Source organism: Nipponia nippon, unplaced genomic scaffold, assembly GCF_047370975.1.
Source record: "Nipponia nippon isolate SJK-2023a ecotype South Korea unplaced genomic scaffold, ASM4737097v1 scaffold_20, whole genome shotgun sequence".
NCBI lineage: Eukaryota > Metazoa > Chordata > Aves > Pelecaniformes > Threskiornithidae > Nipponia > Nipponia nippon.
In genome coordinates this window covers 581,485-593,857 of record NW_028262337.1, presented here as the reverse complement: position 1 = coordinate 593,857, position 12,373 = coordinate 581,485, and the positions used below count along the sequence as shown (strand labels likewise).

The 12,373-nt window shown below is 39.0% G+C and overlaps 1 protein-coding gene across 4 annotated transcripts in view; it reads left to right on the top strand.

The window, feature by feature from the left end:
- The window catches only part of FYB1 (FYN binding protein 1), a 68,037-nt gene that overhangs the window by 18,696 nt on the left and 36,968 nt on the right, over positions 1-12,373 (top strand). For all 4 annotated transcript variants that reach the window (XM_087759846.1, XM_087759843.1, XM_087759845.1 and 1 more), the window contains exon 2: positions 5,030-6,179. In XM_087759846.1, the coding sequence (XP_087615972.1) occupies positions 5,030-6,179 (1,150 nt within the window). The remainder of the gene's footprint in view (positions 1-5,029; positions 6,180-12,373) is intronic.

Below are 12,373 nucleotides of genomic sequence, written 5' to 3'. Positions count from 1 at the left end.
AAAGACGTTCATAAGGCAGTCATTGTATACACTATATATAAATAGGGTTCTGAGTGAAGAGGGATCTGTTTACTTCATTTCCGGGCAGACTTGTTAGAAAATATACATTATTCTGAAAGCTGTTGATTAGCATATGAGAAAAAATAATTTTAAAAGCCCAAATTATTAAGTGTCATGAAACACTGTGCTTATATAAAGCCATATTAGAAAAAAAAAAAAAAGATAATCCTTTTTCGGAAAGGGATATTAGTTACTCTGTCTTTACTGGATATAAGTTCTTGCTAGAAAATTGAAGCTGCCAGGCTTCTGTTGTTGAAGACTGAGTTGCCAATGGTTGATAGTTTTTTCTGATTTTGACATAGACAATTACCAAAGAGAAGCAAGAAAATAAAAGGGAAACTTTGTGTTGAACTTATCGGGACATAGGATGAAGAGATGACCATGCATGGATAGATGTTTTGGTCTCATGCATAGGCTGTGACAGCAATAGTTTGGGACCAAGCTGGGATGTCATCTGACTCTTCTGGTCAAGTCCTATGCCTTCACTAGTCCTGGTCTCAAACTGCCCTGGAGTGGATGAACTATATTGTCTTCTCATGTTCCTGCAATACAATGTAGTCGGTCTTATGATTAGGTAAAAGATGAGAAAAAGTGACAAGAGGGGGACAACAAAGGTGTAGAGGCATGCACAACAGGAAAGATATAGAATATAGTGTGATCAGGCTGGAACACTGTCTTATCTAATTTTGACAACCGCACATCCTCATGAGTGTGCTGGTTTTGTCTTGCTGGTGTTAGAGATATGTTTGAAACGGTGCTCTCAGGATAATATAAAGCCTGTCAGCCTCTCACTGGGGAATCCCTTAGATTTCTGTCTATCCTCTCCATCCTAGAGGTCTCTTCATTATTTAGTATCTGATGAGGGCATGTTTCTCTTGTATACCAACCATTGTATTAGCAAGTCTTTTTTTTGGGGCGGATGCTGTCTTTCATAGGTACAGAGTATTGCAACATCTTAACTCCACTTCCCAAATGCTGCACTCACTATTAGAGGGAGTCTTCTTTAACTAGTAATTATAACTAGACTCAAGGGGAAGAAAAGCAACTTGGAAATGATTTATCTCTTCTGGAAGCAACAAGGTTGCATAATGATAATTCTGAAGTCTCCCTGTCTGGAAAACGAAACAGTCAAACAATAACTTATCACAAATTCAGAATGGCACAAGCATCTCGTGCAAACAGCTGAACTCCCTCAAATCCATTAACTTCAGTAGAAGTTAAATCATGCCTTTATAAAGTTGCCAAATAGCTTTCAGATCTGTATTTTCCTATAACTTTCATTTTCCTTGCCTTTTCTGTCCCGTTCCTTATTCCTTATATCCTGTCCATGGGTTAGAGCTCAATTCCCTTAGTGGTTATCAGTTTCTGTCGTTATTTCACTGTCACAGAATTCATAAGCTTTTCTTCCTAAAAGGATAGCTTTGTAATCTTTATTTCATTACTTTCTAGCAAACTCACCAAGATCTGATTCTGTTAGAAGATTATAAGTTTTTAAAAGGTCTGTTTAGACCTTATCACTTGGGAATAGAAAGGAAAAAGTTACAGGTGACACGTGAAAAGATTTTTTTTTCCGTTGTAAATCAGATCTGCATGCATTTTGAAGAATTGCACAATTTCTTGTACAGTCAACAGTTACATATATCTAATTTGCTTAATTAAGGATCATATGCACACACATCTGCTATTCCTTTCATTGATCCAGCATTGTTGTTTGCAGAAAGAGTAACCACAAGGGGAAGTTGAAGTGAAATGATCTTTTGATTTTACCAAGACTGGAAAGTAAATAATGAGAACATATTTATGCCAAAACAATTTTTGTGATCAGGCTTCTGTAAAGAAATATGCAGTTATATTGTAAATAATGGAGAATTGCACTTGTTTACACTGAGGTGTAATTAAGATCTAGTTGTGGAAGAATTCTGTACAAGTATATCGTGGTATCTGTGTGAGTCTCTGTTGAAGGCAGTGGGTGGCTGGGAAAGCACTGCATATACAAATATCCTTGATGAATCTATGGCATGGGAACTAAAACCTGGGTGTTGTTCTAGATTTGAGCAAACACATTTGAATAATGCAACCATCTCACATCAAAGCCAAGGTTACTGTGCACCTTACGTGCTGCTTCCCGTTCAGATCAGAAGCTGAAAAGCCAAAATATTCTGCACGAGTTTGCCAATAGAGCGCAAAGAGGAATTCTGGAAAATAACCCAAGTACTTCTTGTATGAGACTCATCTGTCCCACAGGCACTTTTCACTTTAGAGGGGAAGGGTAGGGGGAACTCAATCTCATTTCAGAATCTTTTCAAGTTCCCATTTCATGATTTACAACCTGTTGGGTGTGCTAATGGAAGAGGTAACTGCTGTCGCTTCTGGGAAGGGAAATACAGAAACTGTGGGGATTATTCTATAAGGAAGGCCACAAATAAAAGATTCTCTCTTTTTCCCAGTTCCCATCTGTCTACCTGGCCAGTCAGGTTGTGCATTAGAATCCACAATATGGCTTCTACTATAACGTAGCTTATGAAAGCAGGAACTGGTGACATCCATTAACAGAAGCAGAAAGATTTCACAGAGTTTCTTACTCTCTTCTGATTCTTAGTGTTACCTCTACCACTTACTACTCACTGTAAGTAAATGAGAGAGACTAAATTGCTGATTGTAAACCCTTCCACACGCCCAGGAGCTTTTTACTCTTGAAGAGCTTGTAAGCCTGCGTGACTAGGGCAAAGTTTGTTCACAGTACTGGGAAGAAATTTATTGAAAGAAATCCATTGACAGTCCTAACATGGCAGTAGTGAATGGTTCAATGCATCTGAAAGCATGTGTGAATGTAATTGGTCTTGCTGTTGCAAAGATGTAAAAAACTTCTCAGAAACCATATATCATAACAAGAGAAGTTTCTTCAAAGCCACATTTCCAGCTTCCAAGAGGTCTACATGCTGAATGTCTCTTGTCCAGAATGTTCACATTCCTGTAGTTTGACACAGTAAGTTTTCTTAAATTTCAAATGGAAGAGGTTGCAGAAGAATCAAATTATTGCTATAACTTTCAAAAGAAATGAGCTGCTGAGTTGGCCAAGCAGCTGATCGGATTGTAAATTATAAGTTCTGAAGACTTCAGGCACTGAGGTAACTTTATAGTATCTCTGATGGTTCAGATTTTGTTACAGAAGTTAAAGAAAAAGCATGCATTACTGCAAAGTCAAAAGAGATCAGAGACAAAAGACTTTGTTATTCTCTCTGGCATTGCAATTAGCTTAACTTTCTGTTTAAGTGGGTAAAATCAGTGCTTTGTGAGGTATTGTGGGAGAAATCTTGAATGATTAGTGATACATATATGTATCTCTGCAGTGTAATTGTGTGTGTGTGTGAGTGCATATGCGTCAACCAGCAGCAGATGGCTTAAACCTGATAATCTCCATAGTAAATGTGTACTTCCTCCCTTCCCTGTATGTGCAAAAGAGATAAAAATATGGTGGTCTGGGGATAAGTTTCATATATTTCTATCTTGTTTTGGCTGCATTTATTGTAAGTAACTTTGCAGTACAGTACAAACAGTTTGGAAAGACTGAATTTCTTGGTGATACTGAAAGACTGGGAAAGTTAACTTCAAGTTGCAGAAGTCAAAGGTAAAACTATTCCAACATAAGAGGCAATTCATGTAATGTGATACAATCAAACAGAAGGCAAAAGGAGCAAAACCCCAATTTAGAAGCTCTTGTTAAGGAAGTAAAAAAACTTACTGAACACCCACTGAACTGTACTGAGTGAAGACACAGTTCATTCTTCAACCTCTTTCTAAAATTTCATTCAGAACCCTATTTATTGTGCTTTGTAGTGATACACCTTTGTTTCCAAACAAATGATTCACAGCCCTTCCTTGTTATAAAAGCTCTGCTTTATACCATTAGTCTTACATTTTAATTTCCACACACAAAACAGATCCCACGTAAACAAGTTGTGAGTCAGATACACCAGCGTATCTGCCATAGCTGCACCCCTGCTGCCACTGCTGGCTGAGAAGGGACTCCCTGCTGCAGAGGGCTCCTGGAACCCAGAGGTGGCCCAAGCCCAGTGCAGTGGGACCAGCTCACTCCTCTTTGCCCCAATCCTTCACTGTGCTGTGTTTTAATTTTACTGAATTCAAATGTATTGAGCTTTTGCTTTCAGTTCATATTAAAGACTGGTCCTGAAAGATATTGAATAGGGCTGACCAGTTAAAACATTTTCAAATGAAATTGGGTTTTATCCACTTGGAATTGTTCAACTTCTTTTTCCCCCCAAGAATTTAACTATCTTTGACAGTATCTGGGTGTATTGATTGTCATTTCTTCCTGTTTTACTCCATGTATTTTCATTTTCCATCCACACATGCACAGTTTTTTTCAGATACAAAATGGAGAAGAGAAACAAGGACAAAGTGAGGATGGGGGGAGCAGCAGGGAAAAAAAATGCTGAGAAAGGAAAGAAAAACTCACACACACTAAACCAGAATAATTTCTGTTTTCACAAAGGAACCTGCAGTTCTCCAAAGAGCTGGCAGGAATAATGTTAGTATGGTACATAATCCAGGTTCTAGTACAGTCTATGCTTCTCACTGCAGGACACTCATATTTTTAGGGATACATTAATTTCAAAGTAGTATGTATTTTCTTACATTTATTAGGTGTTCAGTCCCCAATTCCAGAAATAAACAGAAATTATAGTATGCCCAAAAGGAGCTGCATGACCACTCTCTAAAGGCAGTACCTGCACTGAAAATTTTAAAAGACTGTATAATCACAGCAAGAATATAAAAAAATGCTCAGCTTCTCTAACCCTACAGGAAGATGTGCTACAATATCTCCACAGCCAATCAGCAACACTACAAGCCTCAGACCAGGAAACTCTTTAAAGTACAGTATGTGTGAACATTGCAACAGGGACTTTCTCATTGCTGCTCTTTCTTTTTCTCTTCTTTATGCTTATAGGATGGCAAGGCAGATGTGAAGTCACTCATGGCGAAATTTAACACGGGTAACAGCCCCACAGAGGATGTTTCTGGTAACAGTCGACCCTTCAAAGTCCCAGGGCAACCTATCCATACAGGATTACAGACGAGGAAAGCGGCACTTGAGAAATTTTCAAGTCAAGGAAATGCAACTTCTCCTTCAGGACCCAGTACCTTTCACAAACCTGTTCATCCTAAGCCTCCTCTGGGGGTCAAGCCTTCAACTGATGATAAAACAGAGAAGGATCCAAAGCCCCCATATTTGAAACCAGTGGCACAAAGGTTTGGGGTTCAGCTTCAGGCAACAAACAGAGAAAACGATGGAAAAGCTGGATGCACTAAAACCACCATGAAAACCAGTGACTTGGCAAAGGAAGAGCCAAAGTTTCTGTACCCAAAACCTGCAGAGAACAAGTTCCTAAACTCTGCTCCTCATGAGAAAGAAAAAAATCCTCTGGGAACAAAATCAAATTCAAATTTTGCACCATCGGAGAGTGAGGCAAAACTAGCATTTTCAAAAGTAACTGGAGTTAAGGAAAAGTTCATGTCTGCAACACAAGAAAATGAGCCCAAGCCTCCTTTCTCTAAACCACCTCTGGCACAGAAACCTTCTCTAAACCATGAAGTCTCCCACAACAAAGACACTTCCAATAAAAATGTTTTTCTGCAAAAAGGACTATCAGGCCCTAGAGCAAATGTACACTCATTTAAAGCAGCAAAGGAAACGGATGAAAATAGTAACTGTGCTGCAGAAGCTGCAGGCAGTCATTTTTCTAACATGGCCCTGAAGCCTACTGGCCACTGGTCCACCTCATCTCAAGGCACCCCCAAAAACGTGGAGGAAAAGCCTGAAGAAAAGGGAATGAGTGCTGCCAAGAACATCTTTCTCAACAAAATCATCCAGGAAGAATCAGGTTCTTTTTATCCTAAATTCCATAAGACGAACACGGCACTTGCTGCAGGAAGGCCATCAGGTGGATCACAAGAGAAAGAGGATGGGGACGGGAGCTCAGGAATCCCCAAGCGGAAGGCTTTGCCCCCACTGTTCAAGCTGGGCCAACCCCCACAGAAGCCCAGCAGACCCCCCAGCGTGGACCTGGAAAGGTTCCGGAAGAGCAGTCCAAAAGACAGTGAGTCCTCTCTGTTCTTGCTTTCTTGGGTATTGGCTTTTTTATGCATTTAGTACTGGATTCACTTCAGGTGGAATCCCCTCTTCTGTTCAGAAATAACATGAGACTTGTGCATCAGACAACCCCTTAAAGCTTTAACCTATTCCTGTGTCTCTTCCATACAGGACAGAAATTAAAATTATATTCTCCCTCCCTCAGCAATAAAGTGTAGGATGAATGCTTTCTGTATTGGGTTTACTTGTTTTTCAAAACTATTTAGATGTAGCTATAACTTGTGTCAGCGAATTCAAGTATGTTTCTCAACAGACATTTAAGCCCTGACTTCCTATAAATGAGCTATTGTCGTTGTGTGTCTTGTTCTTGACAGTAACTTCCTGGGCACAGCTTGAGGGCCACCAAAATGATATACTACAACCTGTAGTAACCACACTTTTTTTTCTTTTTTTTGCCTTTCACAATGACTAATCACAGCATGACCCTGTAAGTTGCTGTATTTTAAAGTTTGTTTAGAAAGTTGAACACTATGCAAAATTACAGAATCAATTGTTCCCACATGGAGCTGCGTCGGTTTTATACCTGGATCTGAATCCAGAATCCAAAAGCATCTCCTGGACTTGATGTTTTCTGTTAGGTTTGCATGACTTCAGTAGTGTGGCAGTTAGTAGCACCTGAGGCTCTGCCTCACTATTTTTGTGAAGAACCAAGCTTCTGAACTTTCTGATGGTCATAATCCAGGCATGAATATTAAGGCTTGTCACTAGGTTTCTGTAAAATCTAAGATGGTCTTGTGATGAGAGCTTCTATAAATACATTTGAAATATCTGGGAGGACACAAATCCCTGTGAAAAAACAAAATTGCTGTGACTCCACTTCTGCAAAGAGTTCTGCTTCAACATGTTCCTTTCACTGCATAAGACAAGTTGCAACAATGATATAACCTGCTTCGGAGGCATTCAAAGTGTGCCCTTGAAAATCTCATGTAAAAAGGTAGTTTCCCAAAGTCAGACCCACATATCCACTGCTATCTCCTTGAAGGAGAGAGAGTTTTGTGGAGGTTCTGAATATCCTTAATTCTCCCTTAAATCACCCATATTTCAAACTTTTGCGTTAAGGTTTTCTTCCAAAGCTTTTAGGCACTCATGGACAATTCTAAAAAGTTAAAATCAGCAACTCCAGTTGGAATGCGTAATGCCAACTGAAACATTTCTATTACAAGTTTTATAGTAGCTGAAGGAGGCTTTCTCTTTTTTCTTATGGCACCAGGTGCTAGGAACTATGATTGCATAAGAAATTCTGATCACATTTTAAAATCAAAGTTTTAAGTTGTATGGGTCCAGAGGAAAGCTGTTCTTGATCTCGGTGCATGAGAGAAACAAGGATAGAACTAAAAATTTATTATTGTGTTAAATTTTTACATATGGAGTTTTTTTTCATTTATTTCTTTTTTTTTTTTCTTAATGCACTGCTGTCTGCATTGACCGCAGGAAGCAAAGAATATATTCAATCCTCACATATATTTTTTTAGCTCAAGTAGTTTTAACTAGTTATATCCTGCAACTAATTGTGTCAGGTGATACACACAGCTAAGTAATTTCTGATAATGAGGGGCATTTCATACATTGGTCTGCCTTAACCACTTCTCTTAAGATTTAATTAAACAGATCAAACTTAGACTCTTAAATTTTCAGTGTAGTCAGTGGGAAAGGGAGATGCCCAATGGTGTGATTCAGAGTGTTAAAGTTAGATGCCTAATGTAGCTGACAATAGATGCTCTGAATAACTCCACACTGTGCATGTGCAGTACATCAGGTACATGCATGTAATTTAATTGATACAAAATTTGTCCTTGTGCCTTCCCTATTTAGAATATAGCATGTCTTGTGCTTCAGCAGTTTTGAATGCATATAAGACTGGTCTTCCTGAGACAGAATACATTCAAAGGGGTTATGACTGGATGAAAAAGCTCAGAGCTGATTTTCTCTAAAGACAAATAAAACACCCAAAAACCACAATGTGCATGCAACTATATGTTCTGTTATTATTAATTCCACTCAAAAAATAGGAGCATATCAGTAACATAAAACGTCCTTTCTTGTCAGCTGCTACATTCTGATTTTTCTGTGCCACCCTACAGTTGTGGAAATCTTGCAAATTCATGATCACGGCTAGATCCTCAAACAATGTAAATCTGTGTATCATCTCTTTAAAAGAAATATGCCAATATACAACAGTCTGAGCAGCTGCCCTTTCTCCGTAAAGCACTGTTCAGCATAACTGGCTTTACTCAAGTGCCCAGAGCAGCCTCAAAATGGAAAGGCAGCATTTTCAGCAAATGACACCAGCATATGTTTTGACTAAACAGAAACAATGAGAACTTCGATAGCTAGAACTTTGACAAGTCCTGACAAAGGCTGGAAACACACAAAACTGCAGTCAGTTTTTTAAAATTACATTTTTTAGTTTATTTTTAAATAATTAATGGAGGAATGATTTTGTTTGTTTGTTGTTTATTCAATTATTCAATTTTTTTTTCTGTTTCCCATGCAGTTATAGATGCAAAGCATTTTTTCATCCTCTTTTTAAAACTGAGGGTTAGAAATATCTATCCCATGCATTTGAAATTAATACCGTGAACAGGGCTGCAAGGATAACACCAGAACTTTTGCTAGAAGGAGGATCTCCAGTTGTCACTAACCAGCACTAGTGCAGCCACCAGCCTGGATGAATGGCACTGGCAACGTGAGCTGGACGGAGCTGCCCTGTGTGGTGGCACAGGTTGTTCTCCAAACGTTTTGCAAAATGCACACCCAACTAAGTAGAACTGAAGGGTCAGACATAGTCTTCTCTACTTCACAGTCTTTGGGTCAGGGCAAGACTGAAAGATGTAGAAACCATATCAATATGAAGCTGTTCATAGTGTCCCTGAACTTCAGCCTTTCCCTGTAGAGCTGGCATGTAGACCCTGATGTTCTGTTTGGCTTTATTTAATGCAGCTCATTTCTTTGTGGCCAGAACTCTCCACAGAACAGTTCTGGTGGAGAGACCAGGTGTTCTAGAGTGAATCCTGAACAAACGTGTTTTCAGCTTAACGAAGTTATTCATTGCTGCTGGGTTTCTTGGAACATTGAACTCAAATGACAAAATCTACCTGCTTTGGAAAGGCAGTTAAACTGAATCGTTTTCTCTTTTTTTTTTTTAACTGTCATTTCAAGAATCAAAGTCATGTCAGGAAGATGCCACCCCCACAGCACAAATTCTTCCTGCTCATTACTTTGTCCTGATAAACAGCAACTTGCCATAGTTGTTTAATTTGCTGTTGTTATTCAGGTGCTGAGTAAAAAGAAGAATAAGCAAATGGAAATGGTTTTCCCATCCAACAAAGCTTTCCAAGATCTAACCTTTGGGGGTTTTGATGTGTACTAGGGCAAAAGTTAGGCTTTGTGTTGTCCTTTGAGAAGAGAAACCTCCACACATGGTGGCTGTTAGACTCGTGTTAGGGGCACGTGCCTAGGGTGCAAAAAACCTTGTGTTGCCTGATTTAAACCAGGAGTTTGAACTCAGCTTTCTCAGAAGTATCAAATCGCCCCTTTTTCTTTAGTTGTTATCCTTTCCCCGGAAAGCTGCTTTACTGTTGTTTCATAATCAAGTATTCACTGGGCATGAAATAACTTTAAACATTAGAGGCTGAAGGATTTACCGTAGATGCAGCAGTCTTAGTCATGTATGGGAGAAGGATTTAAACTGTCCACCATGCCTGCATGAATACTAAGGGATGCTGGTTTGGTGTTGGCCTTGCTTTGGATTAGAAATTCTCACCTGGTCCTGAAAAACTGTTCTTAATAAAGCTTCTGTAGATACAAGTGTCTTGCTGAGGGAAGTTTGACTATTGATGCATTACTGTTTCCCAGTGAAGGCAGGCTTTAAGAAATTCCTGTCTGGGACTGTGAATACATGGCACTCTGGTAAACTCCTGTGTTATGTCCCATTACAGCAATTTCCCCTGAGAGTAGGTCATATTTACATCAGCTCAGAATCAATGAGATGCATGTTTTTCTAGATTTAGAAAATAACACTAATGATACTGTTTTATAATAAACACTCAAAGTGCAAAGAGGACTTTGTTAGAAAAAAGAAGAGAAGCAAAGCCATTTTGCTGACAGCTTTCCATGTGAGGCCACACTGTACCGTTGCTTTCAGAGGAGAACTGCACCTGGGCTGACCTCAGTGGGATCGTGCGGGTACAGATGGCCACCCACATAAAGTCAGTTGAAGGCTCATAGCCCCTAGTGCTCTAAACACCTCTGAAGACCTTGTGAATGATCAACACCGGGGCTTCAGATAGGGAGAATATTTTGAGCTGTACTGGGAGAAATGAAAGGAAACTGTACTGAATCTAGGGGAAAAGAAGACATGTAAGAAAATTCTCGTGATTTATAATTTGTGTTACGGTTGTGTCTCCAGTCCTTCTGTTCTGCGACGGATTGTGTAACCACACAGTGGCACGGTTATTTGAGTTGGGTAAGACAACCAGAGAGAAAGGAGGAATGAAAATGTGAGGTGCATTGTCAAAGTTATCACAACACTCTGTTGGAAAATTAATTAACAATCAAGCACCGTTCCTGAGGACAGTAAATGTCTTAACTGTCTTTGCAAAGCCCCTTAGAACCAGTCACTTGTTGCTCTTGATGGCAAGATGAAACAGCAGCTTCCAAAGTTGTAAAGAATAGGGGATTTTTTTATCACAGGATGTCACTGCTGTTTTGCTGCAGAATCTGGACTTAAAAGGTCAATGAAGGTTTTCTTTTTTCACCTCAATGCTAGATTGGATAAACTTATACAACAGCTCAGTATTAAGGTGTAAGGGGATAAAAAGAATTGTAACTTGAGCCAAATCATCTGTTTCTAAGACAGATGAAACTAAAAGTAAGTGATGATATCAAACACCACTGTTCAGGGTAGGGTGGGGGTAGCTGTGCGTAACGATGTGATGCCCCTGTTTGCACAGGCAAACTACAGCATGCCATAAAACCCTGTACAGCTCAAGAAAGTGTCAAAATGATAATTTTAGAATAATAAGATAATTATGGTCAATATAATGCCTGCACTTTGCTATGCATAGCTAAAATGTTGAACTTCCAGCAATACCAAAAATGTACTGAAGTGAGAATATTTGTGGGAATCTGAAGACCTTCAAGGCTTTTTACCTAGTCTTTTATTAGATCTCACGATATTGATGTCCATTATAATTGGTCCCCCATACATTTACCTGGAAACTATGGAAGTGAAGTTGAAATTATGATCACACAGATCTGCCAAGAACTTAACTTTGCTGGATCTGCTTGAAAGCAACTACAAAATCTGGATGAGTAGTTGTATGTAGTCTTTAGTGGAAATGAATGTAAAAACTCTTCAGCTTTCCTCTAAGGACATTCCTTTCTCTCCTTCTCTGAAAGTGAGAGAACCCAAACAACTCTTCTTTCAGCAGCATTACACTGAAATATTTTACACCTCTCAGAAACAGGAGAATCAATTTTTGAAGTTCCTAGAACTGAAGAATGATGCTCAGCTGAAATCTAGGCAAAGTTGTGCATTTATCATGAAAATCAGACCACAGCATATGAAATCCCACACAATGTACATAGTTTAGTACAAGTGCAATGACATCACCTGTGTTGGTCTGACTCCAAAAGAGTTGTCTTGCTCATGGGATTAGTATAAGGTCAGTTTCAAAAAAGAGGTTTGAATTCCTTTCTAATTTCAATATTATTTCTTTGGCCATCTTTCAACAGTTAAACCTGCAAGTTCCAAAAGATCAGTTGAATTAAATTTTCCTCAGTCTTTTTGCTCACATCTTCATTTTCGAGCTATAATTACATGTACCATAATTATAGAGTATGCATGTAAGACTGAAGTTTTCAATGAGCAAAGAGCAGACACATGCTTTCAGTCTGCTTCAGTCAGAGAGGAAACTTTTTCAGATTTTTTAAGAGCCTTCACAGTAAAGAATATTAATGCTATGGAGGAAACCCTGCCACATTGAAGTTTTTGAAGCATTATCTTTAATTGGTCAAGGATTCACCATATAGTTCTGCTAAATGATGTGGACAAGACTACAAATTAAACTGCTAGTATGGCTCACAGCACTGAAAAAGATAAATCATTGCAATTTAAAAATGAATGCAACCATCCTGATA